The 24,386-nt window shown below is 43.5% G+C and overlaps 1 protein-coding gene across 2 annotated transcripts in view; it reads left to right on the top strand.

Annotated features, from left to right (window-relative positions):
- Window positions 1–24,386, top strand: part of Elmo1 (engulfment and cell motility 1) — a 516,925-nt gene that overhangs the window by 89,503 nt on the left and 403,036 nt on the right. For both annotated transcript variants that reach the window (XM_052156292.1, XM_052156291.1), the window contains exon 2: window positions 3,202–3,352. In XM_052156292.1, coding sequence (XP_052012252.1) covers window positions 3,275–3,352 — 78 coding nt within the window. In that variant the 5' untranslated portion in view covers window positions 3,202–3,274. The remainder of the gene's footprint in view (window positions 1–3,201; window positions 3,353–24,386) is intronic.

The following is a 24,386-nucleotide window of genomic DNA, read 5'->3' as shown; positions in this document are numbered from 1 at the left end:
CTGGCAGAGGTCTTCTCTTTCTCAAGCGGCTGCCAAAGCTACTGAGATCCTGACTTAAGCTCTGTTAGGAGGAGTGGGCACTGTATTCAAGGCCAGGATGAGTTCCTCTGAGGTTGGAAAAGAGGAAAGGATTGTTCACTCTGCCTTTGTGCCTCCAGCTCCACTCCCTGGGAGCCCTCGTGCTCCCTTCCTGCTCTGCAGTTGTCACTACAGGGACAGCCCATGAGGCCTAGCTGGCTCGGGAAGGGAGCCAGGGAAGTCCTGGCTTCCCCCTTTCAATGGCTGCTTTGTGCTGCTGCCCTCCTGCTCTCGGGGGAGACACTGGAGAGCCTGCCTTTGTGTTCTCACCTGCTCAGCAGGTTTTCCTTCCAGAAATAAAGACCAGTTGAAGTGGGAAGAAAACAAGAGCGGCCTTTGATTCCTAGAAGGTTAAGCCCCTTCTTTCTTAATTGTAGACTGTTTCGTGGAGGGGCGGGGCAGAGGGCTGTTCAATGTATTTTTCTTTCTGTGATCTATTTTCTTGATCACCAGGGTTGGGTGTTTCTTGATTTGAATCTAGCTACGTGATAGACACACAGCCTGTGTTTACAGCAGAGCTTTTTCCTTACTTTTCATTTTAGGGCATGTATTTGGCTGTGGATCTCTTGAGTTGATTTGGTAGTGATAGGGTTTGTGTTCTGAATGTTCACAGGTATTCAAGCAGGGCGGAGACCACGCAGAGCCAATCCCATCCTTAGCTCACTTCGGTGCAGAATGGGGTGCTGGAATTATTTAATAAGGTCATATTGTTTTCAACTTTGAGCAGTTTTAAATCACATAAGACTTGGTATTGTTTTAATAATTATGTCTTCAGGATATCATCCTAGAAGAATTAAACTTACTAAAACATAATGCAAACCATCAGGGTTTTTAATATAGCTGGCTGAAGGCCTTCTAAACAGCTGTGCACGAACAGGTACTTCTTGCCTGCAGAGTGTAGGCAGGGAACCAACTGCTCCCTGAAGCTTTCTTTCTTTCTTTTTTTTTTCTTTAGCCTTTTCTTAATTGGTTTCAGGGTCTTGCTTATTTAAAGACTAGTCCAGGAATGTTTCTGCCTCAGAGCTTTTACACTTACTTTTCTCCTGGTCTGTGGAGTGATTTCTCAGCTCTCCACAGGGCCTGCTGTCTATCACATTTCTCCCAGGTCTTTACTCAACCTCCACGGGCTCAGTCTTTCCCTGCACTTGTTTTTTGCAATCATGGTCCCTTTGTGCCACCTCAAAATCAGCCACACCAGCCTGCACAGATGAGCCCCAGCCCTCTTTATTCTTCTTGTTACTTGCTGGCATCTAACACCCAGGTCTGCACCTGTGTTCTCAACACACAAAGCAAGCCTGGCACCTTATGGAGGGCATTAATGATTTGTGGATGGAAGATTAAACCACTGCTTTGTGGGTTTGTCCTTGCTGGGCGCTACTGATTAGCACAACAGGGTTCCTAATCATCCTTAGCCAAGTAGCAATAGCTTTGTTTGGGTTTAGTTCATTTCCTGGCCAGCTCCACCGAAGCAACCACTGGTATCACTGAGGTGGCTCCATTAACTCTGCCATCCCTGTGTCATTGTGATGTGATACTCACTGGCCATGGAAATCGGGATAGAAACGGACCAAATGTGTGCTGGTCAGGTAAAGAGTGAAAGACATGTTTGACTGAAGTCTTAGAGATTGTTGTTTCTGGGAAAAGGGCAAACTATCTCTAGAAACGGGCAGAGTTTGGGCAGTGTATAAGGAAGAGGAAACATACTTTCCACTTATTAAGTTTAGCAATGAGAAGAATACAAACTAAAAAGTAAACTGAGGTGTGGGGTTTTCAGCCTGCCAGGCTTCTCAGGCTGACGCTGACTCCATCTGTTGGTAAGGCTGTGTGCAAGCAGCCTGCCTCAGGCTTTGCTGGAGGGTGGGCATGCCTTAAGGAGGAGGGACTTTGGAGATGCCTATCAAAATTTCAACAAGTATATTCTCTTTGCCCCAACAATTTTACATTTATGATTCTATTGTAGGGATTAACTTTTACAGGTGAAAAAATTATACAAGCGTAACTTTTATGCCTTGCAAGCCTGGTTTATAATAAAAAAGGCAAGAAAGAAGCCATGGAATCACCCCACAGCAGGGACCTGGATCACTAGGGATGACACACCCTGGTGACCAGCTGTGAAAAGGATGAGTGTACACCAGCACTGTACCATACAGAGACCTAGAAGAGGCACTAAATTATGAAGGGCATAGGATGCTGCCTTTGTATAAAGAAAGGGGGAGGGAGTCAGAATGTTTTATTTATTTATTTATTTATTTATTTATTTATTTATTTATTTATTTATCGTTTTTTCAAGACAGGGTTTCTCTGTGTAGCTCTGGCTATTTTTATTTTTGTTTTCCATCCATGAGGACATTCAGAAGGAGAGCATAGAGAGCTACTCACAGCACAGCTGTAGGAAAGGACTATTGGGTGGGGTGCCATTTGTGGAGTCTCCACCATAGCAGGTCATGTCGCAGCTTCTTTTTAACTGACTTGTCAGTAAGATAAAGAAATGGAGCGGCAGGGGAGGAAAATCATTACTTCCTTTGTGAGAGAAGTCGAGACTCCTCTGAAAGCTCCCAGGCCACGTGGCTATTCTCCCACTGGAAGACTGGCTGTGGAGAGGGAGTGTGAGCATGTGTGAACTCCTGGGGAATTTCTCCTTCCTCATGATATCCTGGTTGCTATAGTGCGGATCTATTTGTGACACACAGAAAATGCTTTAAATAAAAGCTACTTCCTGACCATGACTTCCTGGGCAATGTGTTCTTCCGGAGACTGTTGCGCGCCAAGGTTTACATGCAGTCTGAGCGCGAACCCTGCCCATTCGGGTCGCAGCCCCATTGAGAGCAGGGTTCCATCCTGTGGTCAGGGGTTGCTGTGTCCCTGAAAAAAAAAGAAAAGAAAAGAAAAGGAAAGGAAAAGAAATCACGCAGCAAGCCGAACTCCCAGGGCAGTGTCTGCTGGAGGCTTTGCCTCCAGTGCTTTAGCGTAGCATCCATCTTTCTTTGGGGACCCGGGGCGCGGTCGTTCTCCGGGGCGCCAAAGGGAGCATTTCTCATACACCAGTGAAAACAGGAAGTGATGAAGAAGCCAGTTCGCCGTGCATCTGCGCTGAACTACTTTCTTTTTGTCATTCTTCCTTAGATATAGACACGTGTGACAGTCCACGCAGTAGGACCCCCATTTCTACCGGCTTTCTACTTCCTCCTGTTCCGCAATGCCGCCGCCTTCGGACATCGTGAAGGTGGCCATAGAATGGCCTGGCGCCTACCCTAAGCTCATGGAGATTGACCAGGTGAGTAAGGCAGGTAGGACTGGAGAGCTCGCAACAGTTTCTCCTCTTTGCACTGAGTGGTTGCAGATTTTGAATAGCTTTATCTCCCTGCTCTAAGGGGGCTGTGAAATCCGGGCAGTAATTACTACAGTGTGGTCTGTGTATATCCAATGGCCGTGGATGGGACTTTTATAGTCTTGCCCCATCTGCTGGATTCTGTCAATGCTGGGTTCCTGTCTGAAGCAGTAGTGATAGCTGCTGGAGGGACTGGTTTTTGAGCATCAGGAAAGATGGACTGTCCCATCCTACTGCTGAGACTCATGCCGGAGGGGCAGATTTTTATATGGGCAATGTAAAACTTACTTAAAAAAAGTATTTATCTTCAGAAGAACCAACAGGTATTTTGTTAATAGTAACAACTTTATAATAAAATCAGTACAGACCACATGGCCTGGGCTATGGTACAGAATCAGAAAATGTGTAATGAATATAAAGGGAGCTTGTGATCTTGGATGATTGGCAGTCATGTGACGTGGCTCTGACTCTGATTACAGATTGTCTAGGGCATTTGCTTTGTTTTCATTTCACTGAAGCCATTCTAGAACAAGTGATGGGAAGGAAGAAGGACGCGATTTAATTTATACTTACAGGGTTCAAGAGGCACAGTGTCATTCTATATTCTCAGTTAGAATACCATGGCAACGCCAGCCATTATCCTCTTGACACTATTTTATAATTATATTCATAGTTCTTTTTCTGGTCAGATTTTAATATCAGATTGAAGATCACTGCAAGAGTTGCATAGCATTGTCTAGATTCAAAGGAGTAATCAAAACAAACTCCACAGGTCCGACCAGAATCAGTGGGCTTAAGTTTGCATGTAAGGAAGGTTACATTGTGCAGACTGTGAAAGACTGGCCATCAGACCAGCACCCCACTGTCATTTGAACTCAGCTCTTACAAGTAAACTGTATGCCATAGCTTTGTGTAGGTTTCAGGCAGCCAGCACTCACCCTTCTTCATGTGAGGGCTGCCCAGGACCAGTTACACTTTACCTTTAAAGAGATTATCTAGTGATATTTGACATAAACCACATGTGGTTGGGATTAGGTGTGGTCTGTCCAAAAGAATGAGAGCGAAGGTGAACCATGTTCCCTCAGTGACAGCAGTCTTGTGCTCTGCCAAGGAATAGACCTTGGTCCATTCTGTCTGTTTGGTTTGCTTTAACAGGATGCAAGGGAGCAGGAACAGATGCTTGGGCCTTAGAAATGCAGATTCTCAGGCCTTACTTAGACTACTGATCCAGATATGCATGATAACAATTTTCCCAGGGTATCCCTGTGTGCAAATAAGTGACAAGTGACACCCAAGCCAGGTACACATTAGAGTAACCGTCACCATCAGTTTATTCTAAGAGAGTCTCATCTCACGGTTCTGATGAACTCTTTAATTTTGGTTTAACCATAGTTAGTAGAATTTATAGCTTCTCTGTTAAGTCAGCTTTTGATTCATGTTCTAGATGCCTAGGGATTCAGGGTAATGCTCTCTGCTCTGGGGATGGCCTTCTCTGAGTATGTGAATTTCAACAATTTTAAAAGAAAATAATCTGTGTACTTTGGAACGATTTTAGATTAGAAAACTGTAAAGATTCTATGTGTTTCCATCTATTCCCTTGTATTTTGTATTCCCTAACATTAACATTGTCACATAATTTTAGACCAGATGCTTGCTCTATAATCACATAAAATACAGTATATAGTCCATCTTTATATCTCCTCATTTGTTCCAGTAAAGTCATTTATAGCCATTTTTCTATGACGTCTAATAGCTCACTCCAAATCATCTACTACATTTATTATTATACCTCTTTTGTTTCCATTGCCTGAAATGATTCTTTAGTCATTTTTGGCATTTATTTTATGGAAAGCTCTTCAGCTTGGGGTTCCCTGGTACATTCTGCTAGTAGATTTGAATTTTGAATTTTGAGATGAAGTACCAGAGAAATGGTGCCATGCCCTCTTCAGGGAGATGTGTCAGGGAGCTCTCCTGCGACTGTCTTTAATTCTTGTTCATTATTCCAGTGCCATGGATGAAAACATGGACGTTCAGAGAAGCCACGTTACCTGTCAGTTAGTGAGAGAGAGGCTGGGTCAGGACTGGAGGCTCCCTTTCCTCTCAAGGCTTAACTTTTAAATTGTCTGAATTACAGTCTTTGTGGCAATGTGGCAATTCCACACTCAGGCAGACAGAGAGCGAGGAGGCTGGGCTCTTCCTGCCTGGGTGCACTTACAGCAGCTCCACAGCAATGCTGCAGTCAGTGCGAGCTTGGCATGAGACTTGGAAACATGCTTTCACATGCACTGATCACTTGACCAGGAGTAGTCTCTCCTGATTCTCTGCATCATTCAGTAAGGCTCCTACTGTCTGCCTGCCTTTTGCTCACTCACTTGTTAACAGAAATGTTGGAGAGCACATTGCTTCCTTTAAACCCGGATAACTACTATTTCACCAACAGTTTTTTTTTTTTTAAAGATTGGGCTAGGCATTGCTGTTTTGGGGTCTTCCGCCTTCATGCTGTCATTGTCTCAACTCTGAGTAGAGGTCCTTGAACCTTGTGCTGGAATCCTGCAGGAAGTTTACCCAGAGTATACAATGCCGAGCTGCAGAGAATTTTATTCTGTCAACAAGGGCAGGGATGTGCTTAACATGATAAGCACCGGCGACTGAAAAATAGCCAGTGTGCTAGGAGTGGATTTGTGCTTCTCCAGGGTCTCATGATCAGTCTTTACTTGATAGATGGATACTTCACCAATGCATCGTGGTGGTGCAGCTTCTGCTGTGGTAGTTATCTGGGCTCAACTCTACCCAGCTGTTCTCAAATGGCACCTGTTCCCGAGGACATCTGCTCACAGTGGACTTGTTTACATTCTTTCAAAGTCTTGAGCAGATTCTTTTGTGTTTTTTTTTTTTTTCTACTCAGCAGGAAGAGTCCCTAGGAATCTTTTCGTGAATGGACTTTTGCTGCACCAGATGGCACATTCCAAAGTCATTCTCTCTGTTGGTCCTTGACTCTGTTCCAGCCAGGCTGTGTACAGCTAAAGAGGGTGGTCATCGGGACGGACAGAAGCTACAGTGCTGCCACACTGTCTGTTTTAGTTACCCTTCACCTAGTAAATACTGTATATCGGTGGAGTCTGAGCATCTGGCCAGGGGTGCTTCCTGGGTGGCAGTGCAGTGTACAGGGTGGTAGGGTGAGGGTGGGGGTGGTAATGGTGTGTATAGATGTGAGTTGTGCTTGCTGGGGCAGAACAGGAGTACTGGTTCCTGGCAAGAATCTTTGGTTGGAATTCCAGCTTCAGTAACAAAGTACTTTAGATAGAAAAAATAAGCAGATCTTGTTCTTCCCATTTTTGGAGGCTGGAAGTTGAAGATCAAGGCACAAGTGGTTGAGGATTTGGTATGATCTGCAGTTATCAAAGGTTCCCTTCCATGGTCCATGGTCCAGACTGACTCTCTGCGCCACATTGTCAATATGGCTTTCCTGACCTAGTTACCTATCAAAGGCTCCACTGCCTTGTCCCACCATCAGAGGCTTAGTTTCAGCCCAGACTGAGAATACACATTCCAAGCTATTCGATCTCAGGGCCCTGGCTTCTGGACTAGCTCTGTTTGCTTCTTGGAGCCTTCTTTTCCTTGCCCCCAAAAGAGGATGAGCCATAATAATTTGTTCTTGGGAAGATTTAAAGGAAATGTATGAAAATAATGTCATTTATTGCCTGGCTCAGAGCCTTAATCGCCAAGACAGTTGTTTTTGCTCTTAGGTTAAGCAAGTGTTCATTACATTGGAAATGTAGTCTGATTCCTTTTTACCTGCAGGTCCATTCTGGACAGCATGAGACAGCCACCTTGTTCCTGTTCTGCCTTGTTTTCTTATCATTTAGGAAGGAGAGAAAAAAATGGAGGGCAAGTGGGGGCTATCATCTGGCAACAGGAGACTAGTGACTTGATGTGCAGGCAGTTTGTGCTGTGGAATAGTCACTGGCTTCCTACTACTCCACCCACCAACATTCCTGGGCGATTCCACAGTTTGTGGAACAGCTATTGCATTGTGGCTTTGATTTGGATGCTGCTTCTCTGGTGCCTAGTAACCCATTCTTACCAGATAGATGGGCATTTCATTAATGAATAGGAGGAGGAGGAGGAAGAGGAAGAGGAGGAGGAGCTTCCTCAGGGGTGGTGATTTTATCAGAGTCTCAATTCTGCTCTACCATACTCCACTGACACTCGTATCTGCAGGGACATCTGCACACAGACTTCTACCACGTCTAGACAGCAGTTCTGGTCCTGGGACACTCTTCAAGCTCCAGTATCTTTTTCCTATCTCCCACCCACTCATCCTTTGCTGAGGGAAGAAAGCATCATTGCTGTGCCTGGGAATGTTGTGGTCTGTGTTTGTAGATGTTAACTCTGGCTCTTATCACCTTCTCTCTTTCTAGCCTGTCTTCCTTTTCCGGGAGAGACAGAAGAGGGGCAGGCACTTCTTTCTCTAGGCCTCTCAGCCTATTCCAGCCCAGTCCATCTCTTGTGGCTCTCAGCAGCCTTTCTTTGATACACTTTGACCCCGTCCAGTGCAGCAAGCCCTCTAATGCCTATTGTTGGAAACTGTCCTATTGGAACTCTGAACAGCCATTGCCTTACGGTTCCTCCATTCCCATGCTTGCTTGGATGTTTTCAGTATATTGGTTATGCTGTCATGGTGCCTTCTGTGGATGACCAGCACTTTCCTTTCCTCTGGAGCTGGTCTTACTCATACTAGCTTCAGTCAAGTGGTCTTTCCTTAGCCTCATTTTCCATGCAATACTACACAGAATCCTCCTATACCTCTATCCTCAGACACCAGTCAGTCCTGTGAGACTGCATCCCTTGACTATTCTGGATTAAGTTTCCTCACTGATTCTAATCTACTTCTCTCAAGATCTTTTCTCTCCTCAGCCCTCTGGTTTGTGTGGTCACCGTGGATGGACAGTTTTGATCTTAATTTCATGATCTCTCTGATGTTAAACATCATTCCTGTCTAAGTGATAACTGCTCCCATGACCAGTGTGGGTTATTATCTGGCATCACTTTCAAATCTCTGTGTGTTGGAGGCATGGTTTTCCATGTCTAAACAGCCCTTACCTCTAGAAGACATACACATGGTTGATAGTATTCTGCACTTGTGGAGAAAAGGGTCTTAGGGGATCATTTATGGTTCAGTGGATGAGCCCTGTACTTTGTCCAAGAAGACAATCTGTACATCAGATGAGAGGCCAGTCATCTTCACTAAGTGTGTGTTAGGGAATTGTTGATCAAGGCTGAGAGGATGATGATGTTTGGCAAACTTTTCCTCGGGAGACACAACACACACTCATTACAATTGGTAGCCCATGGCAGACCCGACTTGGTGAAGCAATATTATTAGAGCTAGTTACAGGAATATGGGAGAAGGGTTGCTTACAGAAGCAGAGGTGACTCAAAGATAGCCACATGAACAAAGCCCATTCCAGCATGGGCAACAGCTTATAAAGGCTAGACATCTGACCTTCACGGTCAGATGTGAGCATGAACGCATGAACGCAGCTCATCAGGTTGAAGAGTGTCCTCTTCTGCTGGCTTAGTTCATCTGAGCGTCCACCAGGCAGTTCAGCTGGTCATTGTTTCTTCTAGGCAGTTTGGCCTGTTGCTTCCTCCAGACTGCCAGGCTTGGCTCCCTGTTTTCTTTGTAGCTAGGGTCTTCTGAAAGAACTCTCAAGCACTCTACTATTTCCTCTTGAGGAGGGCGCGGAGCCTAGTGAATCTGATCAGTTCCAGGCACTTCCTGAAAGTGTTTTGAGTTGTTTACTACTTCCTGTCTCAAGGAGCTTCACTGTAGGCTGGATACCAAACAGATGGAAAGATGTTCTTGACTTCCAGACTTAATTTAGCAGGTTCTTCGTTGGTTCCTATATTTTCAGGGCCTCCTCGTTCATTCCTGCCAGAGTGAGTTTGTATTAACACATTGTTTTTTTTCTTGTTTGGAGGATTTAGAGAAGGATTTTGTTTAAGAACAGTGAAATATCCTAAAGGAAAAAAAAAGATTATGAATGATTTGATTATGGGATTTTCTAGTGATTCTCAGTCTCAGATCAATATCTTCAGCATAGCTAGCTTCATAGCCTCCTGTCATTTCTTCCAAGTAATCTGTGTCTGAGGTATCTGTAGTTCTGAAGTCTCCTCCTGGTTAATAAGTGCTAATTCTTTAGGCATACGGCTCCGTGTGTGCTTAGGTTTGCTTATCTCTCCAAGTTTCCCTCTAGCAGTTTACTGTCCTGAAATCCTCCCAGTGCTTTACCTTGCTCGGCCCTGCTGTGAATCCCAGCTCCTGCTGAGATCTGCCTCCTTACCCAGCGCTTCTCTGAGCACTGTAAAACAGCCTTTTTCCAGCCTTTTATTTATTTTTGAACCATTTTTTATTTCCTGTTGCTTTTATTTGCAGTTAATAAATTTTGCATGCAATGTAATATATGTTTCTCTTGTGAAATTGATTAGAAGCTCCTAGTGGTCAGCCTGTGGTTTGAGATGTTTGTGGCCTGGGGCCTAGTACACCTTTCCAAATAGTGATGGGAAGTTTGTCTCCCCAGAAGAAACACAGATATATATGTTTTTGTGTAGCCATGTATATACATTGTCTGCGTTTTCCCCTCGATTATGATGTTTTTGTAGTATGTTTAAGGCGTAATTCAGTAGCTGAAAATATGACTTAGATTAGACCTTTTAAAGGCTCATTAATTGAGCAAAGTGCATTCACGTTTTGCATTTGGTATTATTTCAGGGTTTTGTGGATCTTTCCCATAATGGTAGCAATAGCAATGATAATGGCTACCATCCACTCAGCCTGTACTGTGCCAGGCAGCATAATGCTCTCTGTACATTGTGTTTTATCATATTCCTATAGCCCTAAGATGTCCATGAAGGTTTACGGTTTCAAAATTATTCACAGGCTCTGGGCCACCGGAAGATATTCTACCAGGAAGGTGCTGCATTGAATTCAGCACTGTGCAGCAAGCTACTCAGGCTGGCATTAGTAAATCTAGGTCTCTCTGTCAGCTGGTTCTGCTTTAGACTCTCCAATCTATTGTGTTCCTCTTTAGTGATTCTTCCCGCTGACAGCAGTCAGTTGGAACGGAAGTGTACACAATATTAGGTGTGCCTGCTCCATGGCTAACACTGACATTTTCAGAAATGTGTTGGGTGACGAAAGGCAAGACTGCATATTCTTAAAAACCAAAAGTGATCTGCCCCATTGGCTGGGACATCACAGTAGAGACCATGCAAAGCCCTACAGGGAGGGTCTGGCAGGCTAGTGTGCACGAGGTGGATGGGCTCCTGGGCAGCAGATTAGCAGGGTGCTTAAAAGTATGGACTCAAAGTCAGCATTTCCCTTGGGCATGACCAGGAGAGGGCTCCAATTCTGTCAGGAAGAATTGACAGTATTCCTAAGCCCTTTCTTGCTCACATGGCACTGTGAGGGAAGCATTCAGCTCTCTGCCTAATGATGCCACCATTAGCAGCCAGATCTCATTCTCCTGTTATACAGAATAGAACGAGCATCCCATATTTTAGGCAAATCTCAAACCAATAAGCAAAGCTTCTCCTTGAATACATTACACCAGATCTCCAGCTTGGAAAGCTGCAAATCTCAAGGTGTTTAAACATTGGTTGTTTGGTCAAAAGTAACTGATAGATACCCAGTTCCAAATAAAAACACCTGAATTCAGATGAGGCACTTAAGATAATGTAAGAGGAGAAAAATTAGACAGAATTGTGACAGAACGTCTTTGTAACCTGTGCTGCAGAAACTAGAAGTCACAGGGATTTCCTTGCAGTGTTTCTCTCAAGCTCCTGGATTAGATGCTTGCCTCTAGTGCATTGAGCCTGATGATTCTTGTTTGTGGGGCTGTCCTGTATCTCCTAGCATTTTAAGGACATCCTAGCTTTACTCATTAGCTGCCAGTAGCACCTCTCTAGCAGTGTGATGGGCAGAAGCGTCTAGACATTGCCAAATATTCCTCGGGTGGTGGATAGAATATCTCTCCTCCTGTTCAAAATGAACCAGAGGAGAGCTCCCTACCTTGGCTTTGCATTAGGATTGCTCAGAAGCCATTGAAAATACAAAGAGGATGGATGAATGGTTTGGGTCAGAGGATTACTGTTTTTATCCAGTTCCCTTGGGGGATGATCTCATGGTTTGTGTTGCATTTGGAAAACACTGTTGTGAGGTCTGGGCATTTACTGGCTCTGCTGGCAATGTGTCTGGCTCCTGCAGTAAATTTCGATGTCTCCCTTAAAGCGATGATCTATTTCTGCATCAGTAACAGTGTCCTAATAATTCTGAGCCTCTCCTTGCTTTATACAGTAAAGTAGTCAGGAATACAAACATAATACCTTCAAAAACTCACTTAACCTCAGGTGAGAAATGTGTGATAAGTCAGTGATACTATCTATGTTAGGTTTTTTTCTGGAATGCTGTTGGTGGGGGAAGTTATCTCTCATCTGATTGTTGCAATACTTGGGTTTGGTAATGTAGCAGCTATTTCTTAACCTTCCTTTAAAATAATGTGATTATGGTAGTTCCTTTTCTGGGTTCCCCCATCCCCTCTCTCGTAGGATAGTTTATAGAACCTCCTATGATAGACTAGTACATGAATAGGAAAAGAAAAACAACTAATGTATTTCTCTCCTCAACGCATTAACTGAACAAGAGTGATCCCCAGCTTCCAAGCTGCTCTTTTTTGAAGAAAAGCTTATGTTTTTGCACACTTGCTGCTTGGTGTGAGGGTGAGGGCCTGCAGCCCTACCTCCTCCCATAGCATCCATGCTTAATGAAGTTTGGGCAACTTAGGGCAGAGTTTTGAGTCAATAGAATTGGACTGAAACTTTGTGACTAAAGTTTTCTTAATTTCTGCAGCATTTTGTATGTGTCATGCCTTGTGTTTCGTTTTTAATAGATCAGCTAGAGATGAGTGTGTGATGGGACACACACAGACGCAGACCCACTTGTGCGTGTGCATGCACACACACACTCACTTCAGTATAAAGGACACTGTGTCCTCAGAATGGTGACCCTTGCACTTTATGACTAACGACAGCTCCTGACTAAGGGGAAGTGTGTCCAGAGCTCCGGGGAGGACATGACAGGCATGGGAGGAGACCCCTGTTTGCTCTCCTTTGTTTCTAGCCGCTCCTCAGTCGCTCAGTGTGTCCTTTCAATCATTGCTGTCTCTATCATGGTGACAACTCCTTGCATCTCCCACAGTTCCTTAAAGCAATCAGTGCTGGAGGGCCTCCTTCCTAAATGGTTCAGGACTCTGCCTGTGTTCTGTCCTTTCTGTGGCTTCTAGAACCTGTGTCCTTATCCCTTATGGACCTCACCAGCCTTTGTAGGGCCACAGTGGCTTATGTCTGCCATCATATGTCACATTCCCTCGGGTGTTCATATGGAGTCCTTTCCTCCTTAGAACTGTTATAAATCAAGCTTTTCTGAACTAGAACTCACATTCCTTGTTTCTCTGCCCTACCTGACATTCATTTTTCCATCTCAGATGAAGCATAGATTCCCGAGAGGGGTCCTATCTGACTCCTCAGACTAGATAAATGAGGGCCCTGTGTGCACCTGTAACACCAGGATGGACTCCCCTTGCCAAACTCGAAGCCCATTGTGTGACGGTCTACACTGTAACAGAGTGTGTCTTGTACTTGCAGTGTCTGGTATATGGGAAAGTCACGGCTGTGTGTGAAGGAGAGAGATAATGTTATTCTCATTGTTTATTGATAAGTACAGTGTAGTACAATCGTGAAAATTGATGGCTTTTGACAGGGTACCACTTTCCTTATCCTCATTAAGGATTCTAAATATATTTATGAGAGCCTCATGAAGATCAACCTAGTGACTGAGGGACAAGTTTGTGGTAACATGGTAGGACTTAATACAGTTTTCATCAGTGATAGGGTGATTCTGATTTCTAGCTGACATCCCTGACTTCCTAATCCATAGATGACTGGACATCTGCCTGTTTGCCCATCTAGAAATCTCTGGTTCTTCAATTTTAAAGCTTCTTCACTCCAGGGTTTCTTCTGCCGCTATGTGGCTCTCTTCCTCCCTTCTGGGGAAGGAAGGAGTCATCTTATCCCCTCAGTGTAAGGGAAACTGTGTGTCTTCCAGGATTCCCCTCTCCCTCAACATTCTGCCTTACTCAGTCAGTGTAGACAACTTCCCTCCACTGTGATCTCGTTTTTTACAGCTGCTACTGAGGCCTTTCTTGTCGGTGTTGAGGAAAACAGTCCCAGAAAACTGAAACATAGTACAGCATCAAGTCTTGTCAAGGAAGAACTTTATAAGAGAGGCAATAATAACTACAAAAACAAAGACTGTGAACATAAGGTAGATGTCATGTCTGTAAACCAAGAACAAGCATGAGGAAAAGCCAAATAGAAACCCTGGGAATGAAGCATTCATTGTAAATAGCTAATAAAATATAAGGTGTAGTATACCAAATACTTAAAAGAATAAAACACACAAAGTGATATAACTTAAGAGAGAATTGTTTAAAAAAAAGATAAAAGTAAGATTCATCCACACGTTGGCATTTAAAAAGGAATGAAAATTATGACTGTCAGGGTCTACTGGCAAAGTCCTAACTTATAATCAATGGTCAGTTCTATTAATCATGAGAGAATGAGTCACTGGAGCAGAAGCAATATTTAAGGAAATTCTACCTAATATTTTATCCCTTTGGTGTCGAAGAAAATTTGACCATGAGAAAGAACAGGCTTTTGGTGACTGGATGACACAAGGCTTGCTCTTCAGAAACCTCAGGGACATAGTTCTCTGTCCAAGACATGGAAAATTAAAGGCTTAAGCAGGGGATGAGGTAGTGCTTTGTACTTTCAGAAGGTCCCAGTGCCACTGCCACCACCCAGCCTGGCAACAAGGGAGGCAAAAGTATTAAGGGATCTCTCTCCTTCAGTGATGGCAGAAGCACTGCTGGGTAACAATGTCCCTCCCTCAGCAGTTATGCCTCAGGCTTTGCCTTGTTCAGTGGCTGCCCTTTTTCAACTTCCCCATAGGTTTTCACTGGCCTTTCCACCTCCAGCAAAATCTGCTGTTATTTGAGAATACAATTATGCCACTTTTCCCATTTAAAAACCTGGGATGCACCAAGGTTTCAATATTCTATATATGATCCTGGTGGCTCTGCATCTAGCTTGCCTTTGTAACCTTTGTATTCTTGTGATGGTGGCAACCTTCCATTGCATCACAGGAGTCCATTTAGCTATTCCTTTTTATTTGTTGTTCTGTCAGACAGAAATGCCTGAGGATCTATCTTCACAGGCTACCTGTTGTTGCTCTACTCTGCCTATAGCAGAATAAAGAGAAAAGTTTGAGGTGTTTCCTCAAGGTGAATTGACAGAATTGAGCTCCAACTCTACAATATGAAGGATAGGGAAGATGGAATATTCATTGCAGGTCTGTAGTTTGACAAGCTAGAAGGAGACAACTAGTGCTGCTGGCTTGGAGGTGGGGATTTAAATTGTAAAAAGCAAAAAGCTGGACTGGAGAAGCTGATGTGAAGAGTTGCAGAGTTGGGAGGGAGAGATGGATGGCTCAGCGGTTAAGAGCACTGACCACTCTTCCAGACGTCCTGAGAGTTCAATTCCAGCCAACCACATGGTGGGTTACAACCATCCATAATGAGTTCTGACACCCGCTTCTGGTGTGTCTGAAGACAGCTACAGGGTACTCATATAAATAAAATATGTAAATAAATCTTAAAATAAAATAAAAAGAGTTTTGGAGTTAGTATTAAGTTTTTAATCATGATTCCTGTGTATAATATGTGAGGATTACCCACTAGTCTCCTGGGCATGCTAAAACATTATAAATCAAGTAATAGTTATCACCATGATTAAGCACCAAGGCACCAAGAATCACAGTGTCCTTTCATTCTGACGGTGTCACCTGTGCGGCATGACTCTGAGTACCTCCTTACACAGCCTCAAACAGTTTTCTCAGCAGTACAGCAGGCTGTTCCTCTGATATGAGTATGGGATCAGATAGCAACCACTGTTGCTAAGTATTACAGTGCCGATCATGGAAGGATAGGCAGTAAAGTCTTATTAATGCTTTGTTGAAGGCAAAGGAATATGAGGACTTCGTGCCTATTATTTGCATCGGTTAGATTTTCTTTGCAAAGCCTGTTTAAATATCCTTCAAGCTCGCACTTCTGCCTCGGGTTGTCACCGTCACATTAATAGAACATTTGTTTCGGATTAAGGAGCCCAGTGTTTCTCCAGTGCCTGCTGGCAGATGTCTCAGCAAAGCCATTGCAATTAAGAGAGGATAAATTGGCGTAGTAGGTCCACAGAAGGTGGGAACTTGATTCTTAACATTGCCACCACCATCAGTTCACTCCCCTACTCTTTGGACAGCCACGTGCTAAGAAGTTTTATGGCAGCTTGATACAAGTTAATGTTATCTGAGAGGAGATTTAGGAAAATAAGAAAATGCTTTTATAAAATGGGGAGGACCCGCCCACTGTGGGTCGTGCCACCCCTGGGCTGAGCATCTTGGGTTCTGTAAGAAAGTAGGCTGAGCAAGCCTGGCGAAGCAATCCAGTAAGCAGTGCCCTCCATGGCCTCTGTTTCCACTCCTGCTTCCAGGTCCCTGTCCTGCTCAAATCCCTGCCTTGACTTCCTTTAAGCCAACTAAACCCTTTCTTCCCCAAGTTGCTTTGGTCATGATGTTTTCGTCACAGGAATAGAAATCTTAACTTCAGACAAGTGCCATCTTCCTTTTCCACCTTCTTTGCAGTTGACAAAACTTTCTCTGATTTTGAAAAAAGGTTTATTTAATATGTGTTAGCGTTCTGCCTGCATGTATGTCTGCAGGCCAGAAGAGGGCTCCAGATTTCATTATAGGCAGTTATGAGCTACCATGTGGTTGCTGGGAATTGAACTCAGGAGCAGCCAATGCTCTTAACCTTGCCCCGGCAAGTCTTTCTCAGTCCTGTGATTAAACTGAGCCTGGATCCTACTTTGCCATGAGAACTTACATGGCTTATTCACATCTTGTCCCTTAGTCCAGTCACTTTCCAGTTATTGGGGTAGACAGTCATATTTTGTCATTCTGGCTTCTTATGTTCAAACTGTGCTATAAATATGGTTAAGCTTCAGTATATGATCTGGACACACATATGTGGATTATTTGATGTGGAAGCAGGTAAACAGACCACAAGACTTGAATCAACTTACAGTGTGAATGAGCATTTGATGGTAAGGGTAGGACAGAGTGAAACAGGTCACTCTCTGCTCTCGAGGCTGGAGTCATCGCAAGACTTGAATCAACTTACAGTGTGAATGAGCATTTGATGGTAAGGGTAGGACAGAGTGAAACAGGTCACTCTCTGCTCTCGAGGCTGGAGTCATCGCGAAGCAGTTCTTAGAAAGCTTGGTGTTGAGGAAAGTTGAGAATGAGATAGGAAGTAAGAAATTGGTTTTTGTTGTCAGAGACAAGGAAATCTAGCATCTATTGGTATGAGCAAAATAAAATAGTCAGCAGTTGGAAGAAGGCTCTGGAGATCATACATGACAAAGGAACTTGTGTGTTGTGATTCAGTTTTCTTCAAAAATTGGAATTTCTCTTTCATTTGAATAGGGCGAATCTCAGCTTCTACAGAATATATTATAATAGAGCCTTTAAAAGAGATAACTTTATTAATAGCCCACTAATGTACTGGAGTGATAATTATTATGTCTTTGCTTATCTTCAAAGCCCAGTCAAATTTTTTTTGAAAAAATTACACTTTATGTTGGTAAAAAAAATACTTTGTTAGTTTTTGAATCTTGAAACAACTACCGTTTAATAAACCAGTTTTCAAGTAGATCATCATTTGTCAAGAAATAGCAGGCAGCATTTGTCATCTTATTTTTGATACTTTGGAGTCTTTTTCTGGTGACTCACATTTCTACTGTTGTCAAAATACTTATTTTGCACGAACTAGCTATATTTGCCTCTTGGGAGTGTGATTTTTGTTGTTTTCTTCCAGATCAGTTCAGTTTGTGGTACGAGAACAGCCAATGTATACACACACCACTCTCAGAACCCACCACATACCTCCCTACCAACCCTGCAGCTCAGTGTGAAGCAGTCAGAAGATCTTTGGAGGACAATAAAGCTAACACAGTAACTCCCGTCACTGCCCAGTGTCAGGGCACCCTGGGAACTAGATGGGCCATTGTACATTAAAGCTTCTCTAAGTCATATTGTACAAGTTACAGTCAACATTCGAATGCTCTCTGTGGTACCCTGACATTTGGAAGCTGGATTTCTTTTCTTTCTGGGCCAACATTATGCATAACTGCTGTGCAGAATCTGTTCAATGAGTTTCCATCTATAAAGCAAAGGAAAATACCCAGTGTTGTGCAGTACTGCTTCAAAGTGTCAGAATAAAGGGGCTGCCAGATCCTTTTTAAGTCCCAAAGAAAGGATTAAGAATCTAGGACCAAAAACTTGAGATCTTTATGGAAAATAGTTTTCCAATTAAGGGGCTGTGAGCTACCGTCTATTTGGGCAGGTCGGCGATTCACGGGGACTGGAGGTTGCTTTGCCTTCTTGCTGGGCCTCTCCTCAGCTACTTGTCTGCACTTCAGGAATAGTCAGAGACCATAGACAAAGAGAAGTTACACTCTGTGATTCATAAATTGCATACTGTGTGCACTAGGAACTTCCAGAGGGCCTCAGAGGCTACTATCGTCAAAGCAAATAGACTCTTGTTGGTCAAATATGTAAAACACCTTTAAGAATAAAGATCAGGCTAGCGTCACATTAGAACAGGAGAAAGGGTTGAATATATAGGAACTTAATTTTTTAACTAGGGGTTATTATTAAAAAAAATAAGTATCTATGAATGTCTAAACATGGAAGTTACATTGAATGGACCTTTGTGTAGGTGACAGTTATGTCTTACAATGTGCATTGTGCCCTTCCAAGGTTCTGCCTTATGGTCTCCATTTTTATGATGCTACTGTGTGCAAGGGATAGCTTTTAGTATGGCTTTTGGAAGGGCAAGCACACACCAACAAGAGTGGCAATGTACCTAACTTTTCAAATCTGAGAGCCACAGAAGATAGGGTGCCGGGTAGTTTTCTGAAGCTGCTCAGAAGGTCCTAACAGAGAGAAGGTTGGGGAACTAAGAGGTAACCACAATCCCAAGTGGCTTTCAGGGGTCCTTTCCCCTCATCTCATCCCCTGAGCATGTTTTTCTGTCATGAAACTATTCTGAGCAAACGTACTTCTGATGGAGTTGAGGGTTGTTTTATGGAGATACTTGTGGTACATAGGGCATCCTTGGTCCTCAACTCTGGCTGGCAGACTTAGTGAACTGCAGCCCACAGTGCCCTGTCACGGGCAGGTGTGTGGGTACATCAGCTGGGCTGCTGCCAGCTGCAGCAGGCAGGGGGCAAGGCAGAAACGCGACAGCGACAGATTGAAAAGCTCCAAGGTGAACAAGGGGGTGCATAAAGTCCCCAAGCCAGGAGCATTGGTTGGCAGTCAGAAACAGGTGGCTGGGTAGCAGGAGCAGCCAGGATCATCCTGTGCTAGACTGGGAGGACCTCTGATGAGGGATAACAGCTGAGCGGTCTCCTGGGAAAGAGCCTCCTGGCAGGCTGGCCTGGCTTCCTGCTAAATAAACAGCTCTGCACAGGTCTCCCCTGCCTTCAAGGGACAGATGCCCTGAGCTGACAGAGTGGTCGTTTTTCTAAAAGAAAAAAAGGCAGGCGAAAGGAGACCGCTTGTTTTGTAATGAGAGAGAGAAAGGTTCCATTTTAAGGATCTCTGTAGAGCCATGGATCTGCGCAGGGCTTACTTTCTGAACCACACCTTAGAAGGAACATCAGGGAAGGAGATGAGGATTCTGAACAGCTATGATACTGCATGCTTCTAATGGAAGTGCAAGAGGTAGAGAGGGAGATGAGAGGAGGACCATCATGTGGGTATAGAGCTGTGCCAGAGATGCAGACTAGAGACCAACTGCTAGGAAAGGGAACAGTTCAGGCTTAGTTTAGGAAAAGTGGATAGAAATATTTTTATGGTGCATTTGCGTTCTGCACTTACCTACTTGGATCAAGTAAATGAAATTGAAGAATTATTTTGGAGAATAAAAGATAAAATGGGAAGAGTAAGTCCACCTAAAGGATGTTGTTGCCTTCTACTAGTGGGTTAACTCAGTGTCAGAGCACTTGCCCAGCATACACAAGATTCTAGGTTCAAATCCCAGCATAAAAGACCTAGGTAAAATTCTCAGCACATACAGGGAGATCGCAGAAATAGTTCCCAAATGGAAAAGAAAACTAAGTTTTTAACTGTATGTATTAGTATATGATGTCCTGCCAAGCAGGATCATACGGGAATGCATAGTTCATTTAACAGATGAGTTTGTCCAAGCAAAGATTAAACAGTTCAGTTCACCGTGTCTAAAAGAATGGAGAAAAAGTTGTGGCTCGGGCTGCTGTGCATGTAGAAATGTGACCATAGTCTGCTGGTTCTGGTTGGTCTGAAACGCAGACCTGCTGTTTTGACTTTAGCCCACTGTAGTTGAGGAAGGTACTTTCAACTTCCAAAGCAAAAAGTTTCAGTAATTTAGATCTATTTGGTTTTTGTATATATTATAAAGCCGTACATAAGCAGTTGAAATACTTGACTTTCAACATGTGACTTCTAATGATTTCCAATAGAGTCTAAAACTGATTTTGGGTTCTTTGGGTAGCTTTGGCATTATATTTTAGACCTAATGTTATTTGCTTATTAGGTTTTTCCCTTCAATGAATTTTCTAGTTAGATTTAATTGTAAATTTAGCATAGCACATAGTCACCCAAGAAGACAGCCATAGTGAGGTCTGTTTTGTGACCAATTATATGGTTAGTTTTAGAGAAGGTACCGTGAGGTGCTGAGAAGAAGGTATATTCTTTTAATTTAGGATGAAATGTTTTATAGATGTCTTTTTAAATCCATTTGGTCCATAACTTCCATTAGTTTCACCGTGTCTCTCTTTAGTTTGTGTTTCCCTGATCTGTCCATTGATGAGAGTGGAGTGTTAAATTATTATGTGAGATACAATGTGTGCTTTGAGCTTTAGTAAAGTTTCCTTTATGACTGTGGGTACCCTTGCATTTGGAGCATAGACGTCAAGAATTGAGAGTCCTTCTTGGTAGATTTTTCCTTTGATGAATATGAAGTGCCCTTCCTTATCCTTTTTGATAACTTTTGGTTGAACGTTGATTTTATTTGATATTAGAATGGTTACACTTGTTTCTTGGGACCATTTGCTTGGAAAATTGTTTTCTAGCCCTTTACTTTGAGGAAGTGTTTGTCTTTGACACTGAGGTACATTTCCTGTATGCAGAAAAATGCTGGGTCCTGTTTACATATCTAGTCTGTTTTTCTATCTCTTTTTATTAGGGAATTGAAGCCATTGATATTAAGAGATTAAGGAATAGTGATTGTTGTTTCCTGTTATTTTTGATGTTATTTTTAAGTTTATGTGGCTATCTTCCTTTGGGTTTGTTGAAACAAAAACACTTTCTTGCTTTTTATAGGTTGTAGTTTCCTTCCTTGTGTTGGTGTTTTCCATTTATTATCCTCTGTAGGGCTGGATTTTTAGAAAGATATTGTGCAAATTTGGGTTTGTCATGGAATATCTTGGTTTCTCCATCTATGGTAATTGAGAGTTTTGCTGGGTATAGTATCCTGGGCTGTGCCACCACTGTACGGCCTTTGCAATTTCTTTATTGCTTCTATTTCCATTTTTTTGTTTTGTTTAATTACTTCACCTATTTACCTGTGTTCTCTTATATTTCTTTAAGGGTGTTACTTGTATCTTTCTTAAAGTCCACTATACTCCTCATGAGATGTAATTTTAAATCAGAGTCTTGCTTTTATGGTGTGTTGGGATACCCAGGGCTCGCTGTGGTGGGTTAAGTAGGTTCTGATGATGCCAAGTTGCCTTTGTTTCTGTTCTTGCCCTTGCCTCTCACAATCTGGTTTTCTCTGGTGTTAGTTGGTCTTGCTGTCTTTGACTGTGGCTCATCCCTTCTGCAAGCCTGTGTGTTAGTACTCCTGGAAGACTAGTTCTCTCTGGGAGGAATTTGGGTATGGACAGCTGTGGCATAGCAGATAGAAACCAGAAGGATCCTGTCCACGACCGTTCCTTGGTTCCTGTGTCCTGATGGCTCTGGGAGGGTCCCTTGTGTGTCGGGAGTTTGAACCAAAACGGTGGTCTTACCTGTGACCTTGGGTATGTTGGTATTCCTGGAAGGACAGCTCTCTTCTGGTGGAATTTGGGTATGGAGCACTGTGGCACAGGATCAGCTCAGGGAACAGAGGGAAACCGGAAGTCCCAGTTGAGTATCTTATGCTGACTGGAGAGTAACTTGGCTTGCTTGTTGGGTATTACTTACTAATGGTGTTGGATCATGGCCTATGCCTCTTTTATGATCTGCAGAGTTATCCTCATCAGCTGGCTGGTTCCAAGCCATGCATAGCATTTCTCCTCAGACTGAATTTGTACAGAGTAATGACAGCTTTTGTGTATCTGTGAGCTTATGGCCAGCAGCTGCTAGGAGCCACTCAACAGCAGAATATGTTGTTAGAACTGGGAAACCAGTCTATTATTCCCAGTCTCTCCTTTATAGTAGTTTGCCTTTTTACTTATTTATGCATTCTTTTTTCTTTCTTTTCTTTTCTTTTTCTTTTTTCTTCTTCTTTTTTTTTAATCGAGAAAGGGTTTCTCTGTGTAGCCCTGGCTGTCCTGGAACTCACTTTGTAGACCAGGTTGGCCTCGAACTCAGAAATCCACCTGCCTCTGCGTCCCAAGTGCTGGGATTAGAGGCATGCGCCACCACTGCCTGGCACATTCTTTTTTCTTAAGTCATTTCTTAATTATTTGATTAGTGATTTTATAACTGAACCCAGGGTATACCCAGGCAAATGTTCTATGAGCACAATATTGGTTATTAAAGAATTATTTATTTATTTTATGCATATGAGTATACTATCAATGTCTTCAGACACACTAGAAGAGGGCATCAGATCCCATTATAAATAATTGTGGGCCACCATGCTGTTGCCAGGAATTGAACTCAGGACCACTGAAAGAGCAGACAGTGCTTTTAATGACAGCTATCTCTTCAGCCCCAGTTTTGATTTTTAAAGGACAATTAATCTTATGGGTTTCCATTTGATAGAAACATTGAGTCTTCTTTTAGATTCTACTAGTGTGTGCATACTGTGGTGCTAACAGTGAGGGTGAAGACTGGGGGAGTTACAGATGAACTAAGATGCCTTTTTCTCAAGGGACAAGAAGAAATGACAATATGCAAAGTACTCAGGTGTGAGTCATCTTCTGTTCCAGGTGAAGAGAGAGAATAATTATGTCTTTCTGGGAGATCAGGGACATGTACTTGGAGAAGGTGGCTTTGACATGGATGATAGATAATTGGTAAGATCTCAGTTGTTAGAGGTAGAACAAAGAGAAAGAGGACATTTCAACACAGCATATGACACAGAGAAAATGTGACTCCAGCATATTTAATCATCCACAAAATTCAGAAGCAAGGGTTATTTGTAGAATTTCTTGACAACAGACTCTGGAAGGCCTTACATCTTAAACTTAGGGATGTATACACTTCATAGGTAATAGTGATCACCAAAAATCCGACGAAGATGTTAGAAGTAAAATCTGAGAGAAAAGTTGAATTTTGTTTAATTATGGTTGCCATGGTGATTAGATAATAAGACGAGATGTAGAGACCTCACTTGCCGGGGACTGAAGCAATACCCAAGAACACAGTGCTAGGTACAACTTGAAAAGAGAAAGGTTATGGTGATAAAGACACGATGAGAAAATGAGAAGTGGTGCCTTGTGTTCGTGTCCTGGAAAGGAGCAGAGGACGTTGAAAACAGGACACGTCTCTGAAATGTGCCTGGAAGACCTGCTAAAGGCGAGGACAGGGAGTGTAGGAACTCAGCAGCAGTACGCCAGAGTTGACTGGCAGTCCATACAGTGAAACTGAAGGCCCGCAGACGGTTGGTTTGTGCTGTAGACAGAGTGAGGAGTCACAGCGGGTGGTGTAGACAGAGTGAGGAGTCACAGCGGGTGGGGTTCCATTGAGAGGGCGGGCGGAGGGTCCCTGTGGGTGGGACACCTCAGTGAGGGTGCAGAGTCATAGTAGACTGGTAACAGCGTGGTGAGGTGTCATATAAGATAGCAGCTAAAGTGAGGGTGAAGGGTCACAGGGCCATAGTGAGGGTGAAGGGTCACAGAAGGTGGGGTGCTGCAGTAGGGGTGAAGGGTCACAGAAGGCAAGGTACCACAGAGAGGGTGAAGGGTCACAGAGGGAGAGGGAGAGGTGCTCCAGTGAGAATAATGGAGGGCCATAGTGGGTGACGTGCCACAGGGATGAGGGCGCAGGGTTTTCCTGGGTGAGGTGCCAAGCGAGGATTAAAGAGTCAGAGTAGATGAGGCACTGCAAGGAGTCACAGAAGGTTGCGGGTCACAGTAATGGTGAGGGGTCATGACCGGGTAGACCAGGGAGGCTGTGAGTCGTATGGACACTCACCTAGATGCAGAGCTAGCTAGGGAATCCCAGTGAAGCCATTATAACACTGAAGCAGTGTTTTTACCGACTGTGCAATGTGAGCCTTTAGCAAGAGAGATACGCACTTGACATTGTTGAAGCCAGTGAGCTCTAGGAGGGTTGGCCGGGAAAAGCAAGGGAAGCTAGAACTTGGGAAGCCAAAGGTAAAGGGAGGAAGGAGGTATTTTTTTGGACTTTATTGAAAGGGCATATAACGCGGACTGTGGGGAAAGGAGGTCACCAAAGGGCCAGAAACAATGTCAACTGAAGCTGACAGGAAAAGGGAGGTGTGAAGTGCTGTAGGTCACTGGATTACGATTTGATTAGAGCAGCTAGGAGAAG

Source organism: Apodemus sylvaticus, chromosome 14, assembly GCF_947179515.1.
Source record: "Apodemus sylvaticus chromosome 14, mApoSyl1.1, whole genome shotgun sequence".
NCBI classification, from domain to species: Eukaryota; Metazoa; Chordata; class Mammalia; order Rodentia; family Muridae; genus Apodemus; species Apodemus sylvaticus.
Note: the sequence above shows the minus strand (reverse complement) of the source record. Positions and strands in the feature narration are given on the sequence as shown.